Genomic DNA, 12,054 nt, shown 5'->3' with positions numbered 1-12,054 from the left:
AACAGAGAAATAATTAATGAAACAATTTTTATTTCACTTATAATTCATTTTTGATGTATACCATGCATGCTATATGATTTTTAAAACATTTTAAAATCTAAATGTCTTTCAATATGTATAAAACAAAAATTCTAAGAATTAGAAAATTTTGTGTTTGGCAACTTTTTCATAGTAAAATAACGATGCATTTTACAATTAATAATAACAGCAGATGAAATTACTTTTAAAATGAAGCATATATTAAAACTGTTTTTTGTTTTGTTTTCAGTAGTGAAATACTGCTAGATTCTAGGCTTAAATAATAGTTTTTCTTCTACATGACCGTATGTTATTTTACATAGGGAACTATCCTGATGTCCAACATCTCTAATGCCCCTATTAAATGCTCCCCCTTGAGTCTTTATAATAAACAAAATTGCTCCTTTAACTGAAGGGCGATGAGCACAGGTGCTGAGAATCTTTTTTTACATGGTGTTCCTATTCCTAGTCACTAGAGGGAGGAAGTGGTCTTCAGGATGATAATCGATTTGTTTGTCTACCTATGTTAAAGTTTAAGATGCTCTAAAGAAAATATTTATGGCAATTACAGACCATAAATGCACTGAAAGGCATGGATTTTCAGCATAAATTTGGGTACTCTATAATCAAAATTGAACCACAATCTTTATTCTATCACTGTTACAAGATTAAAATTTTCTCACAGGTTTGTAAAGATGACTCCCTACAAGAATACTTTGGAAAAGGAAAAACAAACCTCATATGACTCTGCTTTCTACATCTTAAAGGAAACCAGAGACCATCAGGTCCCTCACCTGAATGACCTTGCACTTTGTAGGCTGCCTAAACATACACTTTGGACTCAGATCAGGCTACAGGTCTCAGTTCTGCTATTTACTAGCTGGTTGGTTTGGGTTAGTCACTTCACCTTTCAGAGCCAAATATACCCTCATATATAAGATGAATATAATAAAATTTAAAGAACTATCATGAAGATGGAATGAAATTATCTGTATTTATCACACTGTGATAAAAAGAAGTCAACTTCGTCATTTTTATTACTTTTTTGCTAAAACTTACCTACATTAAATAGACTACTTTGCAGGCAGTATAAAATCAATGCCAAATTCTATTATGAAGTTGTATGTTTATATAAGTTCAGAAATAACATCCATGTAGAATGAATCATTAAGTGAAAGCTTTGTTGAAGAATTGAACTGGACCAATCAGAATATGAACTGATATGAAACCTTAGGACATAGTAATAATACTCTTGTCTGCTATGTTATACTTATCTAGACATATGGTATTATGGGTTGATTGGGGGGAAAAGAGTTTATTGCTGGAACTATGTGCTTGCCACATTCTTCCACATAATATCACATTAAAGACCATATTAAAAATACCTTTAAAATCATGCTTTTAATATCTAATTTTAAGCAGACTTGCTTGTCATATTGACAGTGAGGGACAGAGGATGTATATTTCAAATCAAGTTTGTCTGACCTGAATATCTTTGCATATAAGATTGGATTACACATTCACTTCACCAATATTAGATCAAGACTTGGACACAGCCACTATCTGAAATCACATTTCAATTCAATGTCTATCAGGCTAAAAACATGAGACAGAAAAGACAGTCTCTGCCCTCATAAAGGTTATCATTTAATGAAGAAAAATCTAAATATAAATAAATAGAAAGAAAAAAATCCGGGCTGGGGATGTGGCTCAAGCGGTAGTGCACTCGCCTGGCATGCGCAGGGTGCTGGGTTCCATCCTCAGCACCACATAAAAATTTTAAAAAATAAAGATGTTGTATCCACCAAAAATTAAATAATAAATATTAAAAAATTCTCTCAAAAAATCCTGAGAAAACAATTCATGAAAAATAGTACCAGAATATGATTCCATATAATAAACACTATTTCCTTTTTTCTTTCTCTTGTTCTTGTCAGTTTTTTTTAAAATTTGTGCTTTTTAGATATACATGACAGTAGAGTGTATTTTGACATATTACTCAGCCATAAAGAAGAATGAAATAATGGCATTTGCCAGTACATGGATGGAACTGGAGACTATGTCATGCTAAGTAAAATAAGCCAGAAAACCATCTGATAGAAACACTATTTCTGGGAACCACATGGTCATAAACAGGCCTACTCTTGCCCCATAAATTTAAGTCCAGTGCTTATCTTAAAATTATTAGATTTCCCTCTCAGTACTGATAAAATTAGAAGATTCACCAAAACTGCTTGAAGGGTAAACTCAAGTTTAGCCATTACATAAGTTTGATTACAACAGCACTGAAGCTACCATGCACCTATTTATAGAGCCTTAACACAACTCTGAACTGTATTGTCCTATGTGAAAGTGGATTTTGGTGAAGAGGATGAGAATTAAATTCTAAATGCTTGTTATAAACTTCAATAAACATATATCATCTACATTTCTTAATGGTATCAATTCTTTACATCTCAGCAAATTCTACAAGAATTTAAATATTTGAACTGCTGTAGTTCATTCTTTCAATTAAATTCAGGCAGAAATAGCAACAATTACATTTTACAGATAGAAAACACTTATGATCTGATAGGATCTAGGGACCCTCAATTATCTTTATACAGATAAATGTATTCCTCTTAAAAGCCATTCATGAATGGATTAGGAATAATACAACCAAGGTAAAGTTATTTATACTTAAAAAGAGGTTTTTTTGATAGTTTTGTTTATTTTTATGTGGTATTGAGGATCGAACCCAGGGCCTCGAATGTGCTAAGCTAGCACTCTACCGCAGAGCCACAACCCCAGCCCGTTTTAGATTTTTTTTTTTTTTAAGAGAGAGAAAGAATTTTTTTTTTTTAATGTTTATCCTTCAGTTTTCGGTGGACACATCTTTATTTTATGTGGTGCTGAGCGCATTACTGCTTGAGCCACATCCCCAGGCCCCATTTTAGATTTTTTTTAATGTCAAATTTTGTTACAGGTTGCTGCAGGATGGTGCAAGATGTCTAAACTTGAAATGAGAACCCCTACCTGAGCCCTTTACTTACATCTTGGGCAATACATTTCTATTTGCAGAGCAATGATATAGAAACTATGTAATTATAAAATGTGAGTATACATCAAAATTCTTGATGTATCTAGCAATTTTTTAAAAAGGATTGTCATAATTACAACAACAGCAATATCTGTTTCACACAGAATAGGATACCCCTTATTTTTTGTGGTGCCGGGGATCCCACAACCCATGCAAGGTACATGCTTCACTTCTCAACTACATCATTAAGTCCTAATGTCTGATCATTTGTGATTAATAGTAGACATAAATGTCTTGATTTGTTTGTAATGAAAGCATAATTCAGGAAACTGAATCAAATGGAGACAAAGCAGAAGCAGCTTGAGTTTAGGGCAATAGTTCCCAAATGTTAGCGTATCAGAATCACCTGCAGCATGATTAAACTTGGATGAAAGGCCCAACCCCAGTTTCTTTAGGCAGAAATGGGAGTCTAAAGATTGCATTTCTAACAAATTCAGATGGTGTTAAGGCTGCTAGGCTTGAGACCACCTTTGTGATTCCCTGCTTTTACCCAGGAGAGGAGCATATTAGAACTGAGGAAGTCAAAGGTAACCTGTAGGCATTTTAATGTTCAAAAATAGAAAAGGAAGCTCAAAGATTCTCAGGAGTATGGTACTGATTATCTTTGAGTATGCCCTGAGCAGACTTCATTTTAGGGAACATAAGTTTACACACCTCTTAGTTTGGAGGTTAAAAGAATCTTTAGACCAATTTTGGCCTAGAATTGAGAAGTACATTTTTTAAAGTCCATATAAAATATACTACACTCTTTTGTTTGGTATCTTTCACTTAACATGCTTTTGAGACTTACTCATGTTGTTCATTTTTATTCCTGAGTGATATGCCATTGCATACTACACAATTCTACTTGTTGGTGAACACATTTAAATTTTACAAATATTTTGCATGCTTTGAGATATTCACTTAAGAAATATAGTCATGTTGTCCTATGTAATGGAAAAACTAATTTTATTAATACATTTAATCCAACATCAAAAATATTATTTCAATATGCAATCAATATGAAAAAAATTTTCATCCTACATTGTCTTGAAAACCCAAGTTGTATATTTGTAGCAGATCTCATTTTAGACCAGCCACATTCCAAATGCTCAAAAGCCACTGGAGGTTAAAGGTATTAGGCATCATGTCTAGGTTCTAAAATTCTATAGTTACTTTAAAATGTACAAATTACATAAAGGTTATCCAAAATTAAGTAATGTTATAATAAAATGGTGGGTGAAAGATTAAAGGTTAAAATGGGCCTTTTCTAATCACTGAGAAATTGTTATTTACAAGTCACTGCAAATCTTTTTGACATTGTTCTTACCCAAGGCAAGGCACAAAAACTTCATTACTTCATTAAGCTTTCTGGGCACCAGGTTATTTTGCTCTTTTTTCCCCATCTAAATTTTTCACTCTGTCATTCAGTATTTTATCTGTTGACAACTATATGTAAAACAATGCTAGATGTAGTGAAAGATGTAAAAGACTATTTTCACAAGGTTTCTAAACTAGTAAGAGATGATAAAAGTGAACAAAAATGTATTTGTCTCTTTATTATACTATATCACTCTTTATCATTTATCTGCATATCAGTGCTTCCCCAATTCTATAGCAATGAAAGGAATGGAATTTATCTGCTTATTCTTTTTCTCTTCCAGGCACTAACAGAATGTTTTAATAAAAATGTGTGGAATTCACTATAATGAATAATTATGTTATTTTCTAAAATACAGGTTCCTACGAAGTACAGTAAATAAATTTTTTAAAAAATGAAGCATTTTATCTCCCAGCTGATAACAGAAAGACTATAGTGCAGGGGAATTACCAAGACAGACCTTAAAGAATTTGACACACAGAAGGTGGTAAGAAAGTTTGAAAAATCAATACATTTTGCACAGATAAGGACGTATGGGAATAGAATTTGTGTAGCACATATAATAGGGACTCTCTGAATGTTTGCTTATTAAATTCACAAATGAATACAAGGAACAGTCTAAATGTCCTGAGCATATCATGTATGAGGCCAGAAATGGAAAATCTGAGGAAGTGAAAGGAGACGGTGCTACACAAGCTTTATTAAAAGAAAACAAATAAAAAGAAAAAACAAAAAAAAATCCTGACATCTTGAGTAAGCAGTTGTAATTGTAAACATTTCAAGGGGGAAAAAATGGCAGCAACCATTACTCCCTACCTGAAAGTGCTCTGTTTTCTTACCTTTGGGATAATGCCTACTGTGTTCATTTAAGAATTTTAATAATTTCATAGTATGTCATTAGCTTGAACAATTTCATTCAAGCATGTTCATGGGCAGGGTAAAAAAATAAGAAATCTACCAGAGTGGCATGCTTTTATTTTACCATCATGCATATAAAGGAAAACAAATATGCCAATGGTACACCTTTAATTTGACAGAGTAATCTCACAAGTTATTTATGCAATTTGGGAAGAGACACATCAATTATTAAATTGTTAGCAGAGCACATTATCAAAACAATTTATCAAGCCACACATTTTTTGTAGATTATTTTCCAGGAAGGCAATAATTTGACAAGAATGACAAAGACTAAGTTACCCAAACTATGTTTCTAAAGGTACAGTAATAGAAGGGGGGAAAAAAAAAGTTGAAAACTTGTAAACAGTCAATACTTTACAGAAAATTAAGACTGTTATTCTTCCAAATATTATCAAATTAAGCAAAAGAAAGCCTGTAACAGCTCAACTTTTCTAATAAACAGAAACAGAAAATAACAAGATTTTACTAAATCGTAGTGAAATAAGGACACAATATTGATCTTCCAAATACATCAGATCACATAAAAACAGAAAGCTTCCAAATTTTCACTGTTCAAGAACTCTTATCTAGACAACATATGTAACACTCTAAATTCCTGGGATATTTAATTGCAATCCTGAGAAAATATTTCTCTTGCCATCACCATTGACAAAGTAAGACTCAGGCTCTCAAATCAGTTCAGTCTCACCCAAATTTTTACCTGGCTCATTTATGCCTCTAGAGTTTTAGTTTCCATTGCTTAAAGCACCCTTCACAATCTTTTTAGTTCTCCCTTTATAAAGTGACTCCCATTTTCTTTCCATCTAGTGCTTTCTCCCTTAAGCTCTCTAGGGCTTGCCAAAGGGGCTGGTTATTGGGAAGAGAGCAGAAGGGTGATCAAAGCTCTAATATTCTACTTTACGGGGCAACCTCTCTATCTCTGGAAATTATAATATGCAAAATAAACTAAAAAGTTTACTTTTGCAACTGTTTCTGAATTATTTTTTCTTCAATAACTAAGAGAAAAAGGGAGAAAGTGGGGGAGAGGAGCCTTAGCAAAAACCAAGGAGGGTGGGCATAGCCAATAGCAGGCAACACTAAAAGGTAACCCAGGATGCAGGAAAAGCAATAGAGAAGTATAAATCACACAGAACAAGTGGTCCACTCTTGCTTTCCCTTCACATCATTAATGCCCAGTAATTGTCCACAGATCATGTGCCTATTACTGCTGGAAGCAGAGCAGGGTGAGTAGAATGTGTTCCCAGACAAAACTAGAAATCCAAGTGGTAGTAACCAGATCAGAAGTTCTGGGGAAAAGTCTAAGCAATGTAAAGGTAGTGCAATCCTACAGCTTGGCTTAGAAGTGTTAGTAGCCATGCAATGTGATAATACAGAATAGCATGGAGGCCACGTGGAAGTGGAGAAAAGGTCCATGACAGTCTTCTCAATCTTGATACTGAAAGAACTAAATATCAAGAAAGAAGAAAGGGTACAGAAAGTTCAGGAAAAAAAAAAAAAAAAGCACACCCACTGATCTTGCCCAAGCATAGGAGGAGGTGCGGGAAACCTATGCAGCAGTGTTCCCAAGGACAGATGTTAACCAGACTGGAACCCAAAGGGCCTGGGGATCTCCACTGGCTCCCTTATTGGGCGACGTCTGGCTCTACGGACTCCTTCACGCAAAAGGTAGTACTGCAGTGGATTTGGCCACAGTTCTTCTTTGATAATCTCGGCAATTCTGTCAGACTCTGGAAGGCTGTGGTCTGAAAACCAAGTAAAAAAGCTGCAAATGAGGTCTTGGTTTCTGCGAATGAAGGACTGGGGTTCACGTCCCCTGCGCCATATGATTGGAGTGGAAAGAGACACCACTCGGCCGGAGGATCTGACTTCATATTCCTTGACAATCAGCTTGTTTCTAAAGTAGGGGTTTCTTCGAAAGAAGAACTTGAACTTGCAGCCAGTTTTAGGGTGTCTGAGTTCTTTCACCTCCAAATTGGTTACGTACCTTAACATCTCTGCATCTTGGCCTCTAATCATGGCGGACAACTGGGGGTGGTTCCGAAAGGCAGTCATCCAGAAGCCCGGGATATTCTGAATGATGTAGTTCCTCCGCTCTAGGTAGTGTCGACGCATTCGCCCAAATTTCTGCTCCAGTTGTTGGAAGGCCCTGTCAGCCTGAGCATTCACAGTGTCCAGTTCCATCTGGATGGCCTCCAGGGGGTTCATGCGGAGATCCATATGCCAGGGTCCTGCCTCCTCAGCTTCTTCCATCACTCTCCTCTCCTCCAGGGCTTCCACTTCTCCACCTGCGGGCTGTTCCACCTCCATCGCCTCCTCCACCACTCCTTCCTTCACCTCAGCCCTCTCCTCCGCTCCCACTGCTACTGAGGGCATGGAGCCCTTTTCAGCCTTGGCTTCCAGAACCTTCGCCTCCACCATCACCTCAGACCCCGACCTCTTCGCACCACAAGTTTCCAGGGCCTTCTCCTCACCCTGAAAATCACTTTTCGGACGGCTAACGGTGGCCACCAACTCAGAGGCAGCTTCCAGGCCCTCCGTGAGAGGCGGAGCCTCCCCCTGCTGGGCTCCGGTCGCCAGGTGACCGCGACAACCATCGACTCGGATCTGGGGAGCCGGGGCACCGTCCGCGGGATCCCAGGGTACACCCCCGTCCTCTGAAAGCTGGGGCGATGGGCGCGCGACCGTTTCGACGCTTGCCTCACTTGTCTCCGCCATCGCCGGAGCCGCCTCCGATTCTCCGCGGAGCGTCAGGCACTGGTCGGGGTCTTCCTTGGCAGGGTCAGGGATAGGGAGGCTGCGGGTCTGGGGGAGAAGGGTCTTCTCGACCCCATGCAGGCCGCTCATGTTGGTAACAGACCAACAGCACAGTAAAGTCTGTTTTCCTCACAGAAACCGCCTTCAGACACACGCCGCTTGCCCCACCCACCCTCTGTACCGCCAGCGTCTCCGGGGCGGTGACGTCAGGGATGCAGATCTCGCTATATCGCGAGAACTGGCTGGTGTCCCGATTGGTTCTGCCGCTTCCGGCTAGCTGGGGTATATTTTTGCTTAAGGTTTCTGTCAATTTAACCAGTTGGAACTGCAGTTTTGTTTATGTAAATAAGTGTGTCAGAGACCGAAGGCTGTGATCACTCTCCTTGCAATGCATCTGGAAACGGCCCCGCAAAGTTAGCTGGGGCAGTTGTAAGGGATCATGGTGCTTACCCTGCCTGCTGTCCAGTGTCTGAAGACAACAAATGTTTTCCTGATTTTTCAGGGGTTTTTGTGAGGCAGGAACGTGAATCTATTTCCTATTAGCCCATATGGCTAGAAGTAATATGGCCGGTGTCTTTATTTTTAACTAAGATGAATGGCGAAATAGCTTCCTTTTCGTAAATACAAATGACATAAAAATATGAATTCTAGCCTTTAACATTACTGGAAGAAAGTTTCTCAGGTTTTTACCCCTAAAGTGATGCATATATTTGTCGATGGTACTCAATCCATAAACCGCATCAATTAAGAGTTGGTGCTGTGGGCTGGGGTCAAAGCACAGTGGTAGAGCTTTTGCCTACCATGTGTGAGGCACTGGGTTTGATGCTCAGCACCGTATATAAATAAATAAAATAAACGTCCATTGACAACTAAAAAAAATATTTTAAAAAAGCGTTGAGTTGCAAAATTCAACTCTAAATGGATCAAGGACCTTGGCATTAGACCAGATTCGAAGGAAAAATAGGCTCAACACTCCTTCAAGTCAACTTAGGAATGCACTTCCTCAGAAGCCTAAAGCAAGAAGTGAAACCAAGAATCAATAAATGGGATGCTATAAAGCTAAAAACTTCTTCACAGCAAAGGAAACAATAATGTGAACAGAGAGCCTGAGGAATGGGAGAAAATCTTTACCATCTGCACCTCAGAGCATCCATCCCAGGATGTACAAAGAAAAAAAAAAAACTTAATAAATGGGCAAAGAAACTGAACAAGCACTTCATGAAAGAGGAAATACAAACGGTCAAAAAAAAACTATGAAAAAAATGTTCAATATCTCTAGCAATTAGAGAAATGCAAATTAAAACTATGCAGAGATTCCATCTTACTCCAGTCAGAACGGCAATTACCAAGAATACAAGTAAGGGTAAATGTTGGCAAGGATATGGGGGGAAAAGGTATACTCATACATTGCTGATGGGATTGTAAATTGGTAAAAGCACTGTGGAAAGCAATAAGGAGATTCTTCAGAAAACTTGTAATGGAACCACCATTTGATCCAGTTAACCCACTATTTGGTATTTACCCAAAAAACTTAAAATCAGCTTTCTACAGTGATACAGCCACATCAAGGTTTATGGCAGCTAAATTCACAATAGCCAATCTATGAAACCATCGTAGGTACCCTTCAACAGATGAATGAATAAAGAAAATGCGATATATATACACAATAGAATATAACTCAGCCATAGAGAAGGATGAAATTATGGCATTTGCTAGTAAATGGATGCAACTGGAGAATATCATGCTAAGTGAAATAAACTAATCCCAAAGGCCAAATATTCTCTCTTATATGTGGATGCTAACTCACAACAAGGGAGGGTGGGGAGGGAAAAAATAGAAATCCATTAGATCAGAGGGGAATGAAGGGAAGGGAGTGAGGAGGGGAATAGGAAAGATAGTAGAATTAATCAGACATAACTTTCCTATCCTTGTATATAAATACCTGACTAGGGTAACTCCACATTATATACAATCACAAGAGTAGGGTCCTAATTAGAATAAGTGATACTCCATGTATACATTATGTCTAAAATGTATACATATGTCTAAAAAAACAAATAACAACAATAAAAAAATTTTTAAAGAATTCAAGATGCTAATATCAGGAGGAATAAAATCAGGATCAATTTACTAAATCTTGCTCCATGTCCTGTCACTGGGGGAAAGAGGAGTTGGTAGTTTTTTCCATCCCATAAGCTATTAATTTATTAATGTGTTTAGTTCTGTGAGGTATGAAAGTTTGGCTCTAACAAAGTACATATCCATAGCAATTAGCTTTTTTGAGAGGAATGCTAGTGTCTCTGGTTAATTTAGTTTGTTGATTTATTGTTACTGAACACATATTCAGAAGATTCCCCAAGGAAAACCAGTGCTGGAGAGACAATTGTTGGGGACAAAGAAAGTATAGGTTTGTTGAAGATGTTAGCAACCTGGAAGGAGGAAGATGTTTTAATTTCCTGTTATGGTTTGGATGTGAGGTTTCCCTCGAAAGCTCACATGTGAGACACTGGAAAAATGGTCAGAGAAGAAATGATTGGATTATCAGAGCCTTAACCCAATCAGTGAATTAATCACCTGATGGGATTGAGTGGTAACTGAAGGCTGGGATGTGGCTGGAGGAGTGGGACATTGGAGGTGTTACTTTGGGATGTATATTTGTATCTGGCAAGTGAAGTCTTCCCCCCCCCCTCTCTCTCTCTGTCTCTCTCTCCCTTTTCTAATCATCATATGAGCCATTTCCCTCCACCATACCTTGAACCCCAAGGAATGGAATCAACTGTCTATGAATTGAGACCTCCGAAACCATGAGCCCTCAAATAAATTTTTCCTCTTCTAATATTGTTCTAGTCAGGTCTTTTAGTCACAGTGGCAAAAAAGCTGACCATCACATTTCCCCAAAGAGATTCCAAGTCTTTGGAGAAATGGAGAATATTTATAAGAGGGTCAGAAGCAACATGCAGAAATCAGTGTTTCACAGGAGCTTGAGTCTGTCAGTCTGATGCTTTGAAGCTGACTACAAATGAGTAACTCCTAGTGCCTGGCCTGTTATCTTGAAGGCAAGATGCTCCGGAGTGCAGAGTAAACGTAGTCTCCTGGAAATGGGAAAGGGAACAGGAATAAAGCAAGACGATATTACTGATGACAATAGCCTGTTATAGTATCTTCAAAAATTACAAGGCTCCAGATATATATCAGTGGGAGAACACCTACCATCGATTTATGAGGAAAAAACAGTTAAAATGGAAGATCCAAACGACCTTAAAGTAGAAAAAAAAACTTTTATAATGCAACACATGCAACATGTACCTAATTGATTCAAGGTTTAAAACAGGTAAACTTTATTTTTTCTTACTAGATTTACCTTGTATCAGGCTGGGGATATAGCTCAGTTGGTAGAGTGCTTGCCTTGCAAGCACAAGGCCCTGGGTTCAATCCCCAGCACCGAAGGAAAAAAAAAAAAAAAAGCTAGATTTACCTTGTATCATAAACTGTCCCCGAAGATATCCATGTTCTAATCCTTAACCTGAGAATTTGCACATATGATTAATATAGGAATCTGGAGATGGGAAGATTATACTGGGTTAAGCAAATATGCTATATGAAATTGCAATGGCTCTTATAAAAAGGAAGCAAGAGTTTTAGAGAAGATGTGACAAAAAAAAGGAGTGGAAGGCTAGGGTGGAGAAAGCAGATGCTGTGATATTATACTTCCAGTTTTAAAGATGGAGGACCGAGCCAAAAATCCTAGGAATGAAGCTAGCTTCTAGAAGCTGGAAAGGTAAGAAAATGGATTATCCTCTAAGTATCCCCGAAGGAACACCTTGATTTTATTATGCCCAATCTCTAGAACTGTAAGATAATAAATTTTTGTCATTTTAAGCTTTTAAGTTTTGGATAAACTTGTTACAGATGCAATATAAAATGA

General features: G+C 37.7%; 1 protein-coding gene across 1 annotated transcript; it reads right to left on the bottom strand.

Annotated features, from left to right (window-relative positions):
* Positions 1 to 5,412: 5,412 nt before the first annotated feature.
* Positions 5,413 to 8,331, bottom strand: Tspyl1 (TSPY like 1). Its single transcript, XM_005340848.5, has one exon. It carries the CDS (start codon positions 8,217 to 8,219, stop codon positions 6,951 to 6,953), a length of 1,269 nt encoding a protein of 422 aa, XP_005340905.1. The 5' UTR covers positions 8,220 to 8,331; the 3' UTR covers positions 5,413 to 6,950.
* Between the last annotated feature and the right edge of the window lie 3,723 nt (positions 8,332 to 12,054).

The sequence above is a fragment of the Ictidomys tridecemlineatus genome, chromosome 8 (assembly GCF_052094955.1).
Source record: "Ictidomys tridecemlineatus isolate mIctTri1 chromosome 8, mIctTri1.hap1, whole genome shotgun sequence".
Taxonomy (NCBI): Eukaryota; Metazoa; Chordata; class Mammalia; order Rodentia; family Sciuridae; genus Ictidomys; species Ictidomys tridecemlineatus.
The sequence above is the reverse complement of the archived record's forward strand: the minus strand, read 5'-3'. Positions and strand labels throughout refer to the sequence as shown.